The sequence below is a fragment of the Macrobrachium nipponense genome, chromosome 46, assembly GCF_015104395.2.
Source record: "Macrobrachium nipponense isolate FS-2020 chromosome 46, ASM1510439v2, whole genome shotgun sequence".
NCBI lineage: Eukaryota > Metazoa > Arthropoda > Malacostraca > Decapoda > Palaemonidae > Macrobrachium > Macrobrachium nipponense.
The window spans coordinates 10,142,495-10,160,009 of record NC_061106.1 but is presented as its reverse complement, the minus strand read 5'-3'; the positions used below and the strand labels follow the sequence as shown (position 1 = coordinate 10,160,009).

The 17,515-nt window shown below is 36.9% G+C and overlaps 1 protein-coding gene across 2 annotated transcripts in view; it reads left to right on the top strand.

The window, feature by feature from the left end:
• The window catches only part of LOC135214746 (MAU2 chromatid cohesion factor homolog), a 263,766-nt gene that overhangs the window by 205,747 nt on the left and 40,504 nt on the right, over positions 1-17,515 (top strand). For both annotated transcript variants that reach the window (XM_064249095.1, XM_064249094.1), the window contains exons 7-8: positions 9,157-9,252; positions 9,631-9,836. In XM_064249095.1, coding sequence (XP_064105165.1) covers positions 9,157-9,252; positions 9,631-9,836 — 302 coding nt within the window. The remainder of the gene's footprint in view (positions 1-9,156; positions 9,253-9,630; positions 9,837-17,515) is intronic.

Genomic DNA, 17,515 nt, shown 5'->3' with positions numbered 1-17,515 from the left:
GTTGTATTCTACATGAAATTGCGCACATTTTCATATATAAAGCTTTATGTAACGGCTAATATAAAACGGTGCAAACATTACGACAATCGGACGAAAATATTTCTTATTTTTTCGGCAGTTACCGCGCGGAAGTAGGAATTTTTTTTCATAAATTCACCATAAATCGAAATATTGTGCTAGAGACTTCCCGTTCATTGCAAAATGAAGGTAAATGATAGAATGTTACTGGAATGTAAGAGCTTTAGCTTATAATTGCAGTTTTCTACCATTTTGGTTGAGTCAAATTTGACCGAAGGTTGAAATTTTGGCACTTATTGTTATTTATATAAAAATATTTCAAAACTGATGAAAGCTACAACCATGGGTTGTTGTTTGTTGTATTCTACATGAAATTGCGCATATTTTCATATATAAAACTTTATGTAACGGCTAATATAAAATGGTTCAAACATTACGACAATCAGACAAAAAAAATTTCTGATTTTTTCGAAAGAGTTACCGCACGGACGTAAGGAAAAAGTTTTTTCAGAATTCACCATAAATCGAAATATTGTGCTTAGAGACTTCCAATTTGTTGTAAAATGAAGGTAAATGATTGAATATTACTAGAATATAAGAGTTTTAGCTTACAATTGCGTTTTTCGACCATTTCGGTAGTGTTAAAGTTGACCGAAGGTTGAAATTTTTGTACTTATTGTTATTTATATGAAAATATTTCAAAACTGATAAAAGCTACAACCATGGGTTGTTTTTTTTGTATTCTACATGAAATTGCACACATTTTCATATGTAACGGCTAATATAAAATGGTGCAAAAATTATGTCAAAGTGATGAAATAATTTCTGAGATGTGTTTGGCTGATGCTTTTTAGTACGAGGAGAAAGAAATTCGCGCTTGTGTGCCTGGCTAACGCTTGTAAACAAAACAACAGCTTGATCCGTGAGCTCCCAGCATCCCGCAAGGCGCGTGATTCAAAAGTTTTTTTCGCCTAGTAGGCCTATAACTATTTTTCCACAAATTTTTTTAAAAACTATTTTGCGTCGCCATACCATACATCGGTTTGGCACCCGACAGACAATTTTCGTCGACGTTTAATACGTCCATTCGGCGTTTAAGACGTCCAATCGGCGTTTAAGGGATAAAGGGTAACCGAACGTATCCCGTTTAGAGAGGCAGAAGAGAGAGAGCATTGAATCAGTACATTAGACCAGGAATATCCTTTTCCAGTGTTGCTGCCAACCGAAGAAAAAATTTAAATGTTACCAAGGATAATGTAAATAGAAAACCAGTGACGACCTGTACTCATGCCTCTTTGGAGGCGGCGCCAATTATTGCTGGCTCTCCTGCCTCTTTGGAGGCTGCGCCAGTGATTTCTGGTGCTCCTGCCTCTTTGGAGGCGTCACCAGTGATGTCTGGTGCTTCTGCCTCTTCAGAGGCTGCGCCAGTGATTTCTGGTGCTCCTGCCTCTTCAGAGGCATTTATTCTGGCACTCTCCACCTCTTTGGAGGCAGTGCCAGTGGTTTCTGGCACTCTTGCATCTGTGGAAGCAGAGCCAGTGATTTCTGGTACTAGTTCCTCTTTGGAGGTTGTGCTGGGTGTACCTGGTACTCCCGCCTGTCTGGAGGTTGTACCAGCTGTAAATGATGCTTCTGAATTGAGCGAACCAGATCATTCAGTTTATGTAAAAATTCTCCAATGTTTGCATTTACAGGCCATACACAAAAAATATCATCCACATAACGATACCATACAGTACCAATCGGTAAAATACTAGGTAACAGTCTGACCTCAAAAAACTCCATGTAAAGATTACTAAGCACCGGAGAAAGTGGATTTCCCATTGACATACCAAATTTTTGTAAAAAATATTTTCCATTAAATGTAAATTTACAATCCTTAAGGCAAAGCCTAATCAAGTCAACTATTACATTCGAAGGTAACGGCAAGTTATATTTAGGCAATTCCTCTGTTAGAAAATTTAACAAATCATCCACTGGAACTTGAGTAAATAATGATACAACATCGAAACTGACAATTTTAAACTCAAAAGTTACATTAATGTTGCTAAGTCTGTCTACAAAATCAACATTATTCTTAATATTGTACCAACAACTGGCGTAAGAACTTGGACTAGCCACTTTGACAATTTATAAGACACAGAACCTACTGAACTTATAATAGGCCTAATGGGATTGTTTGGCCTATGGGTCTTAACCAAGCCGTACATATATGGTAAACTGGCAGGGTTGTTTACACATTAACGGGCCAGTTGCTCCCTACTTTGTTGTTGTTTTGGTATCGCGACACCCAAATCCATCCGCCACGGTAAGTAGCCTTACTGTAACCCCTGTGGTTAGTGCGCGCAGCGCAACATTACCTCTTGCCAGAACATGCCGTGCCTGCCAAGAATCTTTAAATATGTGGATAAAGCGCGAAGCGCCATTCCGCCACGGCCTTACTAACAGCACACACAAATCGATCGTCGCGGATATGTAGTAGCTCCCTACTTTGTTCATTGTTGTTTTGGTATCGCCGCCATATTGGTTTTGGTGTTCTTCCGCCGATTTCGGTCGGCGGTCGAGTGGGCCCGCTAATCTGTAAGTGCTCCCTTTGGAGGATGCACCAGTGTCCGATCCTCACACCCCTCCTCAGGCAGCACCAGCTTTGTCAGGTGTTCCGAGACTGATAACCCTCTAAAAAGGAAGACAGCCTTAAACAATCGGTCTCCTTCCAGAAAAAAGGAGCATGATAGTAAGATGAAAGCTCTTAAAAGAGGGTCTAATTTAACAGCCTTTAAAGGAAAGTAGAATTCGTTAATTTTCTCCAGTGGAATTGTCAGGGATTAAGAGCTAAATGGGAAGAATTAAGGCTGCTCATATCAGAAGTGTCTCCTGTTTGTATAGCTCTGCAGGAGACCATGATTGGTTATAATATGTACCCCAGCCCACGAGAGTATACATCCTATCACTCCACCTATAATTTAAATATTTGAAGCCATGGTGATGTCGTTTTGTATGTTCGAAATGACACCCCACAAAATCCTATTAGTATCCAATCAGCTTTGCAAGTGATAGGTGTGCAGATCCATTTGCAAAGAAAATATACAGTATGCTCTCTCTATCTACCATTAACAAAGTCTTCCCCATCAATGAATTTAAATCTCTTATTCAGCAGTTACCACATCCTTTTCTTATTTTGGGAGATATGAATAGCAGAAGCCCTCTTTGGGTTGACATCGTCACCAATCAAAGAGGAAGGTGCTTAGGTCCCATCATAGAAGCTGAAAATGTGGGGATCCTCAACTCTGGGGAGTCTAAAACATTTTCATGTTCAAACAGGCACATTATCAGCAATTGATTTAATCTATATGTAGTGATGACTGCCTTATTGACTTTAATTGGAGAGCTATAAATGATAGATTTACCTATGACCATTTTCTAATAGTGTTGAGTGTAGCATCATGTCCTCCATCTTCAAGTCTACCTGAATGGAACATGTTGACTTTCCCTGTGTAGATGATGCTCTTGACTTTTTGAATACAATAATGTTCTTGGCTGGTCTTCAATCTATACCTAGGACTTTGGGCATATTTATCCGCCGACCAGTTCCCTGGTGGACTCGTAGAACTTTGAGATCTGCTTTCACCAGATACCACATACGAAAATGCGAGTATTACAGTGTTGAATTTCGAGAAGCAAGAGCTCATTTTTGCATGGAAATCAAAAAGCACAAAAAGAATCTTGGACAGTCTTCATATCTTCACTAAATTCGAAAACTCCTCTGACTAGTTTGGAAGAGTGTTAGAAAAATAGCAGGCAAGTTCACTCCTTGTCATCCTCCTTTTATCAAGATCAAGGGTTGTGAGGTAGCAGACCCCCAGTTAGTGGCAAATGAGTTTGCTAATCATTTTGCTAATGTTGCAAAGAAAAATGATGATAGACCCTATTCAACTCAAAGGCGGCTAATGGAACAGGTCGAAATTGATTTTGATACATTAAGAAATGAGCAATACAATGTTCCTTTTACTATGGGAAAACTTGTATCGACCTTGAATAAATGTAATGAATCAGCTCCTGGACTGAATGATTTAATATATTCAATGATTAAGCATACTCCTGAAAATACCAGACTTTTCATATTAAGCCTTATTAACAGATTTTACCTTAAACATATTTTCCCCAAGCTTTGGGAGATGTTAAAATTACTGCCATTTGTGAAACCTGGAAAAGATCCATTCAAGACAGAAAATTATCGTCCTATTACTTTGACATCTTGTTTATTTAAGGTCATGGAAAAAATGGTGAACACACGCTTGATGTGATAGGTGGAAAGAGGTAAATATCTATCGCCTGCTCAGTGTGGTTTTCGAAGTATGCACTCCAAAACTGATGTATTGGTTCGAATGGAATCTACAGTGTGTAAAGTTTTTGCCGACAAGTAGCATCACATCAGTTTTCTTTGATCTAGAGAAGGCTTATGATACAACATGGAGATATGGCATTTTGAGAGTCCTCTATGAATGTAATGTGAGAGGCAATTTGCTCCTCTTTATTAAGGCTTTTTTAAAAAATAGGCTATTACAGGTTCAGGTTGGAGCAACAATGTCAGATGTATTCAATCAAGAAGACGGAGTATCACAAGGAAGTGTTTTAAGTGTAACCATGTTCGTCTTGGCAATCAATGGGGTTTCCAAAATAATTCCCCCAGATATAACATATACCCTTTTTGTTGATGACCTTTTGATTTCCTTTGCAGCATCAATGATGGCAGTGGCTGAATGCTGCCTTCAGCTCTGCATTGATAGTATGGTAAAGTGGGCTGAGGTTAATGGTTTTAGGTTTTCTGCCAGTAAAACTGTTACTATGCACTTTTTTCGTATTAAGGGAATCCACCCTAATCCAGATCTATTCATTCATTGGCAGAGAATTCCATGTGTTTGTGAAACAAGGTTTCTTGGTTTGATTTTTGATAGCAAGCTGACCTGGATTCCACATCTGAAATAAAGGGGTGCAGACCGAACTTAGATGCTGAGATTATATAAAGCCTTGGTCTTTTCAAAATGAAGTTATGAGTTTGAAGTGTACAAATCTGCAAAACCAAATAGCCTTAAAATGCTTAACTCAATTCATCATGGAGGAATACGGTTGTGTACAGGAGCATTTAAATCATCTCCCACCAAGAGCATGCTTGTAGATGCTGGTGAAGTGCTGCTTGATCTTCACTACAAGCATCTGCTGGTTTGGAGCTGGTATGAGAAAGGAAATGCATTGGCAGTTTTATGAAAATCACCCCAGGCAACCTCATCCACTCCCTTTTTAGAGTAAATTTTATTGTCAGTGAATTAAACATGCTAAGGATTGAGATTTTACTAGCAAAATATTCAGTTAGTCCCCCTTGGAACTTTCCAGAGGTAAAATTTTGTTGATATTTTAATTTTACCAGTGAGGCCATGCGGTCAATATTTTTAGAACACTCTTGCAACATTATAACTCCACTGAAGTTTTCACTGATGGCTCAAAGTCAGATATAGAGAAGTGGGAGGTTATCATCTGTTGCATTGATTTTTACAGCAGAACTATATGCAATTTTAAAGGCTTTAAAGGAATTTTTAATTTGGAATGAAAATAATTTTATTATATATTGTGACTCTAGAAGTGTTCTTCAGTCGCTGGAATCTTTCAACTTTTTAAACCCTCTGATTCTAGATATATTTGAATGGCTGCTTTTACTGAAAAGAAGAGGGAAAGAAGTAAAGCTCTGTTGGGTGCCTTCCCATGTTGGGGTGGTTGGGAATAGAAAGCTGACCAACTTGCAAAGTTGGCAGTCAGCTCCCGAGAACCGACAAGATGCCTACTACCATATCAGGATTTATATCCTCTAGTAGGTCAGAGAATTAAAAAATGGGGGCAGTCCCAGTGGGAGGATATTTCAACTAATCAAAAAAAGGGATTTTGACGAAGGAAAAATCTATTTCTGGGCAATGGCCCGTGTCGCCCAGTGAAATATCTACCAGAGAAAAACCAAAATGGAATGTCAGAGTACTCTGACTCGCTCACCCTAAATAAAAAGAGGGTGTCGGTATGGTTTCTGGGGCAAGTGAAGCCACTACCACAGGCCTCTTGTCATTTAGATATCTCCTTCACAAAATCCCCCTGCTAGAGAGAGCTGATACACAGCCCGCGTCAGCAACTACTACTACTACCAGCGCTCCCACGCTAACATCAGCGCCTCTAGCGGCCATCCTTTTCTGTTAGCAGATCTTACACGCACGTGTTTTTATTTGCTGTGTGTTTTTTCGCTTACTTTTTGGATTTATCCTTACGATGGAGCTTCAAGCTATTGCTGCAACTGAGTTAAGTACTGACTAAATGTTTCACTTAATTTTAGCCAGTTAGGGCCCGTTTTATTACCTTTATTTAGGTTTTATAACGGTGCCTCCACCGCATGGCTACAGGCTCACCTACCCGGTTCGCCTCGTGTGATTCTTTTTCAGTTCCTGCTAATCAAAAAATGCGCAGTATCACTTCATCAGTATCCCCTTGGTCATATCCCTATATGCCAAGGAGACAGGAAACGATGTTGTGCAGATTGAGGATTGGACATACAAGACTCACTCATGGGTTCTTGATGTCTCATGAAAATCCTCTGTTTTGCAAGAACTGTACTGTCCCTAGACTGTGAGACATTTGCTGACTGAATGTCCCAGTCTTAGGAAGTTAAGACATAGTTTCCTGTCTTGGGGACGTGACAGAGAAGGTAATTTTATTATAGCTACAATTCTCGGAAAGGATTGTAATATAGAGCAGTTATATATCTTTATGTGGGAGGCGGGCCTTCTCTACAAAATTTAGCTTATACATAGATAGTCTATGTAAGAATTTATGTATTTTAACAAATATATTTATATACATATATTTTTAGATATTTATATATGAAATTTATTTTAAATGAAATCTTTTCCTATTTAAATTTATTTCGGTGTCAATAACCTAGATGTTGTGATGCCAGGTTTAATAAACACAATCAATCAATCAGTACTATTGGATGATAATTGAAATGCAAGCAAACTGCTGTTATTATTGGATTCGGTTGTTCATAGCAAATCAGCTGTTTCTGGCTGTATGCGTTTACACATTACTAACCATACTTTTAGCATTCTCTTTTACTTTTTTAACTTGACTAGAAGATGGGATAGATAAAGAGATGGAGGAAAAGGGGTTAGCCTAACTAGAAAATATGGGATAGATAAAGAGGAGGAAAAGAGGTTAACGTATTGTAATTTGGTCTCAAAAATTTAACTTGCATGTTACTACATGCGATACATGATCAAATCATTGTTTTAGGGTAAAAATTTGGGGGTCACATGATATGTGAGATCGCATTAACGAGTAGTAGATTTTATTCGCATCTTCACATCCAGAAACAGAGCAAACTGAGACAGACGCTCTTAACCAAGTTTGTTAGGCCTAATAGGAGTGAAGACACGCATGATCTGCCAGTCCCCGAAACCTCAAATGGTTTACAAAGCCTTCCTTCTGCAGAACTCTTCACAGAGGATGAGATAGAGGAGTTTTGAAGGGTTTTTTTGGCAGAGGATGTGTAGAGGAAATTCCACCCAAAAGGTTTTTTAAAGATTTTTACAGCAGGAAATGATTGTATATTGTACCAGTACACTTGCACCCATTGGTGACAGTGCTTGCATGTGGGAGTTTTTGCCATCCTGGGTGTAATTTTAAACCTTTTCAAGTTATTAAAACTTTAAAACCTTTTTAATGTTTTTTTTTATCCATAAGAACAATTTCATATTAGAAAAAAAAAGTATAGTACACAGAAAGTATTGAAAATGGGTAGTAAAAAAGTTTTACTGGGTAAGTTGCTGTTTGCCTTGGCCCTGATGGAATTATTCCCATAAGGTATGTGTATTGAAATCTGCGATTTTCCAGTTCTGCGAGGTTGTAGATTGACCAAATTCTCGTATGATTGGGGACCGAACTGTACATACAGAATATTCAACAATTCAATAACTGCACAACAAAAGACCACTGGACAAATAATCACCAACAACACCAAAAAAATAACACGACAAGTCAATACACTACCTACATCAAAGAACCACAACAACTCACCAACAACAACACTCAGCAACTCACAACTCATCCACAAACAACAGAACTCACAAGCACAACAAATTCAACAACACAGGTATAACAACCTTCAAATATACAATATCAACAACAATTCTAAACAACCTCTTCAAAAACACAAAATAACTGACCATCAATAATATTCCAGACTGCTGCCATAAAACTGACTCTCCACCACAGGCTCTAATCACAGACTGACTCCAAATATGTACAGACTAGACTTGCGACCGACCCAACAGACACAACAACCCCTCGCTGAACAAGCAATTTGCTTGTTAACCATATATTCACACGAACACAAACAACCTAACGAGCCAACAACCAAAACAGCCAGCCACTCTCTCTCTCTCCTCTCTCTCTCTTCTCTCTCTCATCTCTCCTCTCTCTCTCTCTCGCTCTCTCTCTCTTCTCCATCTTCCTCTCTCTCTCTCTCTCTCTCTCTCTCTCTCAACCCAAGAAGACATTGTCAAGTGGAATAAGCAGATCGTTCCTCCATAACCCAATGACCTACTACAGTAAATTTGATAATGAATTATATTTGTGGATAGATATTTGTGATACATATTATGAGTTGTAAAATTATATTAAGAAATTTTATATTCCCTTTTATGCAAATATAGTAGCCAGGCATATAATATACTGTAGTTCCTTACATACCCTGGCCAGTATATCACATTTTCACTACCATACTGCACTCTTTCACTTGTAATGACTTTAATTCTTGATACCTTCCCATCCTTGAACTTTGTAGTTGCCCTCTTTTCATTCTCAGGAGTCATTTTCGTAAGCATTTGCAAATTTATATTAACCCTTTCATCTCATGTATCATGAGATTCTGCTTCTATCCTTTGTATTTAGTAACTTTAGAGTACTCGTCTCTTGTTTTATATATTTGCTTTTATTGTGATGGAAGTGGTATAAATTCTCCTGACTGATGGAAGTATAGGTAAATAAGAATTTAATGGTTCTGTAGTACGTACTAACATGCTTTTGCTTCCATCTTCCTTGCAGGCTCATCGTGCACAGCTGCACACGTTGCTGGCTGTGTATTCCATGAGCATGAATAACTCAGAAGCTGCAGAACTCCAGTTTAATGCTGCTCTGAGGGTATGGTTGTTATGTACACAACACTTCAGTGTTTTCAGTCAAGTTAAATCATAGTATTTTCACTACTTAGTCTGAATATTTTCACTGAAGCTTATACTATAATGTTTTCACAACATTTTTCCATATTGTCATAAATTCATTCTCTTCTAGACTTATGTTCTGGTAATTATTTAGGAGTTAACCAGGGATAAAATTCTCTATATTTGAACTCTGCTATAATGAATTGCATAATCTTTTTCATAGGTTATTGTGGAATTTTCTGCATGCATTTTTGAGAAGTAAAGATAGAACTAAAACTATGAATCTTTACTTTTTTGTAATACTAACATGATTTTATGCCACTAAACATGATTTTACACCACTTATAATTTTTTGCAGACCTCAAAGAACAGGGATCTTTGGATATTTGCAAATTTAAATTTGGCTGTGGTCTATTTGCGTTGTCATCGTGAGAGAGATTTTGTTGCAATAATGGACCGAATAAATCCTGATACACTACCCACGCAGTCTCAAAGCTTGAGGGCAGCATCATTTTATGTGCAAGGTCTCCATGCTTTCTTCACACATCGTCATAATGATGGGAAGTAAGAATCTACAATGGTGTTGAATATAGGTTTTCCTCTTTCACTTAGCATCTGTGATATCAAGTCTATTTAATGAGCTACACCTTACCACTTACCAGTTTGAACATGCCATAAAAAAAGGACAGTGTTGCTAGTCCTTGACAGTAGTTGATATTCTCCTGAATGTTCACAAGTTACATATTAATAAAACAAATGACAAAAGAGTTTAAATTGATAATGTTCATAAAAGATTGAACAGTTATGCATATGTTTTGACAAAATAAAGGCAAGGCAACATTTTTTTCACCATAAATACATAGAATCAAATACAGATAGATATAGCAGAAGAAAATGTAAAATTTAAATGAAAAAATAAAAGGATTAAGAATATATTAGATTTCTTAAGTACACTTTACATCACACTACGATTACAAACAACAGAAATAGTTGAACAGTCAAGTAATTGTAAGAATTATGGTAAATGAAAATAGTATGGTAGTTATAATCAGTCCCAGATATTTTAAATTGCGGCATTACAGCACTTCCTCATAATTTTTTACATTGCTTGTAATTTACAGAGCACAAAGCTGCTTCAGTAATGGTGCTTGTTGAAAGAGGTGGTTTTCATATATCTTCAACTCCATACCATTTTGATGTGCAGCTAAAAAAAGAACTGTTAACTATTCCATTCAGTTGTCATTTTGGTTTATTTACTTGCAAGATGATGATTTTATACCAAATTTAAGAATGGGGAATATGGTGGGAAATTATGTTATTTTATGCTCTCAGACTCCTCAGTTCATGCGCAGTTTGGTGCATTATTTATTTAATACAAGTAATGAAGGGCTTGAATACAACTTTGGTTACTGATTTTGTCTAAATTTAATTATAGAAAATAACCTTGGAAGATCTGAGAGAGCTTTTATGTGTGCTTATATTATTTCCTCACTGCCTTGTAACTAAGGTAACATGACCATAGAGAGATTTATATGTGTAGTTTATGTCTTGAGTTGAGTAGCATTAAAGAAATAACTTTTAACTGAAAGGATTAAAGAAATAACTGAATCCATTCCAGAATGCTGTTCGAAGTACGATTTGTTCGAGATATGAAACAAATATCCCCATAAGAAGTAAAGGTAATCAGGATAATTCATTCCAGCAAACCCAAAAAGTCCCCCTTTTCATATTTTTTATATTATTTGTATGTTCAAAAGTTAAATTAAGAGTGTAAAGTAATGAAACAGTACATTATATGAAGTAAAATTTTCGAAATTAAATTTTTTTTTGTGTACTATATTTATGAACCTGTTTGATGAAAATGGCACCCAGCCAGCTGGGGGATGGAGGGAGGAGAGATGGGAACCATTTGAGGAAAATGAATTGGTTGCAGTATGCAAAGGTTGATAACAAAATACATTTTATTCACATATTAGGTACAAGGTTGATCAAAGGAATCGATAGTGTGTATGTCTGAGAGAGAGAGAGAGAGAGAGAGAGAGAGTAAATCAGCTTGTTTACACTTGGATCTTAAGTGCACGAAAGAGATTAATTATGCCACAATACATCAACTTACTGTTGGCAAACGGTAGACTTTTAAAACAAACATGAGGATTTTGCAAACAAATAAGTAATAAATCAAGAATGCAAGAAGAAGAAGAGATAAAATAACTTTTTCACAAGGAAGCCGTTCAAACAAACAATCGAAGGCATGCAGAAGCTGAAAGCAGCATCAGTTTGTTTATTACAGAGCTAAGTTACTTTTACAGTAGTAAAAAATCTTAAGAAGCAATTGTCACTAGATAGGTATTTTACCGTAAGAAAAAATAAAAGTGATTTGGGCAGATCGAGTGTAAGTAAAAGAAATTGGTGAATAATCATCCCAGCCCAGCTGATAAGTCAGTGGGAAACAGAGCCCTTCTTCCCTCTCCTTTCCTCTCTAGCTCTATCGTCTCACTCAGTACACCGAATACTGACTCAAGCAACCTTTTTCTCTCTCTAATCTCTCTCTCTCTTTTTTTTTTTTTTTTTTTTTTTTTTTTTACGCTATTGCATTTGGTTGTTTTCATGTTTTGTAATTGTTATATTTATTGTGAAATAACATTTTATTTTTTTGTGTGAATTGGTATCTTGCTTTTACGTACATATTATAGTAAAGATTTTACTGTCTCCTCTCTCCTCAACAATACCACGACACACGACAACTTAAAATCATTCATTCATTATTACTCAAAAATATAAATGCCCCCTCCCTCTACTTCAAGTTGGCTGTGTATTACCACAATGACAAATGATTTTGTTAATCGTTTATGCTAAATTTGATTGTGTTAAGCTTTGTTCTTTCATTTACTATTCTGTTAATATTGTTCAACTAGACCGTCTCACTTGGTGCACTGAACACAGGCTCCATTAAGACTTTTTTCTTATTTTTCTGTATTGCATTTGATTGTTTTCGTATTTTATCATTATATTAAATTTATTGGTAAATTCCCTTTTTTATGTGAATTGTTATTGCTTTTACATACATACAGTAATATTTTAACTCTCTCTTCTTCTCCTCTTCTGAACATATCAACACTCCCTAGTTCAGTCTCAAGTCAGATGGCCGTAAGGTCACTGCGGTTACGTATGATTGTATATGCAAGTCAAGCTTGAGTAATATTCAGTGGTTGGTTTTGGTAGCTTTTATGTAAGAGTTACATAATAAAAATATGGAATGTTATTCCATATATATAAAAAACTAAAACTAAAGAGGTCAACCAGATTGCTTGCAGGAATGTGATCAGACCAGAGACGATAAAGTATGTAGGCTAAGATGACATGCCGTCACCTGTAGTCATTCATTTGTTTATAAACTTTAGTCCAAGCTTCCTGCTTGAGACAAACACCGTGACCTATAGCTCAAGCGGCCTACGTGATTAGTAACTATGTCATCTGATTGTATGTTCGTATGTTCGAGCTACTGTCTGCTTCCTTTATGATTTGTAACCAAGATGGTAGTCAGAATAGAGTTAGCCATCATCATTGGCAGACCTGTACCTCTTTACCTAAGCTTTATCATGAACAGAACAGAATTAGCCATCATCGTTGGCAGAAGCGATCAAGCCATCGTCATTAGAAGACCTGTACAATCATACCTGATCTTCACCATGTAATCTCAGAAGAATATATGTATTTTTATACTTCGTGTTTTCTACTAGAACCTCACTCATTGCCGAATCATCATGAGTTTAAACACATCGTCGTCATAACCAAAGAAGATAATACCGACTTCGTAAGTGATCTACAAACCCCAAGACACTCCAATGAATATGAATGGAAGTGCAATACCAACCGACTTAGCGTAAGATTATCGCAAGTCTAAACATTACCTCTTAGGGCGCCTTATTATACGAGGCAACAACCCTAATATTGGTGGCAGATTACTAAAAGAACTCTACAACGTCTTCCGAAGAAAAACCAGAATAATGAAGTATCATATCAGAAGTCAACGACGACGAAAACAAGAGATTCTTCAAGCAACTTAGTATCATCGTTTAGTGAGCGACTTCAGAAAACAACAAGAACTCTTCAACGTCTTCCGAAAAATAACGAATAATGTGTCATCAGAAGTCAACGATGACGAAAGCAAGAGATTCTTCAAGCAAATTAGTATCATCGTTAGTGAGTGTCTTCAGTAGTGAATAACTTCAAGAAACAAACCTGACGTGTCTTCTTCCTACGGCGACGCAGTTTAAGTCTCTCATTAGAATCATCCAAGAAACAAAACATCGTTTTATTGAGCGTTTCCAGCACTTCAAGAAATAAACCGGACGCGGTTCTTCGCATCGGATCTTCAAGGGCTCGAATCATCCAAACAACGCTCAACTGGGAAACTCAACAGCCGGAAAAACAGGTCCATACCGCGAAACAGAAAGGAGGACCAAGGCCGGGGGTGAGTTAGTTACGGAACACTGTGACTTCCCACAAAATCAAGCTAAGTACAACCTTTTTATTCATTTGGAGTAACTTTGAGTATTTCCTTTGCAGATCGAATTTCGTTTATTCCTGTGGCTGAAGTTACGAGACATTCTTAATCTTACTTTTTTACAGAAATTATCTACATCATTGAGATTCGCTACTGCGAGTTTTTATCTTTGAGTTTCTGTTTCCAGAAGTTCTACTGAAATATCATAATCATATACTGTGTTAATTTTATCATTTTGGGTGATTATTAATCCTTTACGTAACAAATCATATTAAACAGTGAATATGCGTTTACGCAGTGGACGTCTGTATTTATACAGATGCATGGATAGAGTCGTTAGGCACCGTAGTGATTAGAAAACACACAAAAACAAGTGGAACACCCGTACAAATCTAGATAAATTAGAGGTAACACTATTTCGGGTCAGGACAATAAAGACTCCTGTGCAAAGTCCCGATCGCAGTTTTAGCCTTGAGTTTTTTGAGTTCTATGCATAAAATATCGAACCTCAATGACTCAACTTAACTTTAAAAAATACGGCTGGATTGCAAGGAATAACATGTCTATAAAAAAAAAAAACTTTCATTAGGCTAAATGCGCTGACCATGATCCCTCACTATTTCAAATTTTAGCAAAGAATGAAGTAAACAACAGCAAGTACAAACAGTTAATATTGAATGCAGTAGAGATAACTTGTCTTAATAGTAATCGCTCAACTCCTAATAGTTCGTCATTCATACGTTCGTTGCTTTATACGTAACCAACAACAGAATGCTAAAAACACACAATACGTTGCCGATGGTAAACAGTAGCCCTAAAATACAGAAACAAACAAATTGTGCTTAAGCGAACTTGGTTACTGTGTCACCTAGTCAACGGTCAGGGTCAGTCAAATCTGCCGAGTGTAGCAAGCAAAGCACATTCCACATAAGCGACTTCAGCGGAGAGGAAAAGTGATGTTGGATCATTTATGCCATACCTTTTATTTTTTATGCCCAAATACCTTTTTGAATTAAAAAGGAATTCCTATGAATCACACGACTGTATCAAGTAATCAGAGCAGGTTCTCGTTTTTTTTTAATACATAAGTTATTATAAGTAGTGGGTGGATTAAGCCCGACTGTACGCGCCGTAAAATTAGAATATCTTGTTTTATTCCTTTATTACACGTAATATCCTGTATTTACGGACTCACCGTCTGTTCGAACTTCCCTAATGAGAAGTCCGGATAAGCGAGCGCCTACAGATACCTCTATAGTTATAAAAAAACATTGATCTGTATCTAGTGTAATTGTAAGATATCCATCTAGGGGTATACAAAACATTATCTTTACCTCCTGCAAAATAAGGCGTGTTTATCAAAGGAAAATTCTATAAACCTTCAAACATATTAAAATCCGTTTTGAACAAAAAAAAGAGACAGTTAATCAAATAATAACTTATATAGAGGAACTACACATTTGTCTCATAATCGTAACATTGTTCAAATGACCCAACAGAATTACTCCCACAACCGCAGTCGCAGTTTGCACGCAAAATCTCGAGAAGCATGCACCCATCGAATGTCTTAGTGCGTGTAAAAAGACTTTGCTGGGATCTGAAATTTTAATCCTTCCCGACACTCTGAAGTATAACGATTTCCGCGAACAAAAGCCCTATACACAGTTGACTCGCAGCAACAAGTTAAACTAGTGATCCACAAAACGTATACATATCGTGGATATGGAAGTTATAAATATCGCATTTTTTATTGTTGCTAATTTTTAATCCCGCCCAACAGTCGTAGATGAATCTCTTTATACTCTATCTAAAGTAATATCAGCTAAAGTCATTCAAGCAGAGGGTGATTCAGCAGAAAATTTTTTTTTTTTTTTTTTTTTTTTTTTTTATCTTATCTGAATACCAGGAAGTTTCTCCACTAGCGAGTGATCTCTGGGAGAAAAACGGATGTCATTGAAAACAAAAATATGGTCTAAGGACAAACATAAAGCTATATACGTACTTTGTATAGACCCCCAATGAAATGTCAAAATAGAGATAAAATGACAAAAGTTGAAAAAATGTTAGTAATAGGAGTCATTAGGAAATCAAATAGCCCATATAATTTTTCCCTCAAACGTCATGCCATAAAAGATCGGACTTGGCGTATCTGCGTAGATTTCTGCCGCTTAAACAAGGAAACGACTCCCGATGGTTTCAGTGCCATGTACCGATATCTTATCTTTGTGCCATGATATCTTATCTTTGTTAGTTCAGAATTTTTTTTTTTTTTTTTTTTTTTTCTCTTCTCACCAGCTTGGACTACTTTGAGGCTTTTACCAGATACCATTACATAAGTGATTGTACCTCATACACCGTTTTCAGCACACTCAGGGGACATTATCAATTTTTACGTATGCCTCCGATGACGTTGCGCTCCAATTAAAACAATATAGTGTTTGGAGACTTTTAGGGTTGGGGATAACCTACATGCCTATATGGTTGGTCTTGAATCTTTTCTAATACCTTAGAAGTACATTCACATAAACTAGAGCTATGCTACAGAGACTAAGACAAATAATCTCAGAGTAAAATATCTAAATGTGAGTTTTAAAAACCGAACATGTTTATCTAGGTTTTATGTGTTAGTCAAGGTCTTAAAGTAGTCCATGGTAAGGTGTCGGCTATCACTAACTTCCGGTACCTATTAGCATAAAAAGGGGGATACAGCACTTTTGCGCTGTAGTGGGTATTACAATCGTATGCAAATATGTAACTCTTCAATCATGACAGCTCCTTTAACAGATCTTACGAAGAAGGGCGTAGATTTATTATGGTCTAAAAACATCACAACAGGCGTTCGATATCTTAAAAAGCGGAATAATGCAGCTCGCCTAACTTAAAAAATCCTGATTTAAATAAGGAATTTTTTTTATTGCAACAGATGCCTCAGACCAAGAAGGGGTAAGAGGGGTACTACTTCAGCAATATGATAAACAGTTCTTCCCTATAGCTTTTATTCACGTAAACTAAAGCCCTCTGAAAGTAAATATGCAGTAATAGGCAAGGAAGGGCTAGGTATCGTTAACTCACTAGACATTTTAAGTTCATAATTTACGGCTACCCTGATAAAATCCTTACTGACCATAAAGTCACTTACCGAGTTTTTTTCAAAGGCTTTAATCACAGCCCCAAAGGAATTCGGTGACAAATGATCATTCAGGTTTTGGAGCCAAGATAGATATCTACCTGGGAAAGCAAATATCATAGCTGACGCATTATCCCGCAATCCCGCACCATACTGCCAAGAACCATTAATTGAACTAAAGATATAGACCATCCGTTGCCTATTGTTAAAACCGTATCTAAACAAGAAAATTCATTAACCCAAGAGATCGCGAGCATTGAATATCTTGGGTTGGAGCGCCTAACTGTTACAAACTGAACAAAGCAAGAGTCAACAGCAATAAGCAAAGCAATAAACACTTCGAACGGTAAACAGGGTCAGCAGCTAAGCAAAACAATAAACACTTCGAACGGAAACATTGGGTCAGCAGCAATAAGCAAAACAATAAACACTTCGACGGAAACAGGGTCAGCGGCTAAGCAAAACAATAAACACTTTCCGAGCAGAAACCCTAAAGCAAAAGTATATTTAAATTATGTGTATCAGAATAATGTAAATCAAATGTAATAGTATATGTAGGTCTGTGACGAGGAAAACCCGAAGAACACAGCAGATGACTAACGACCAGGT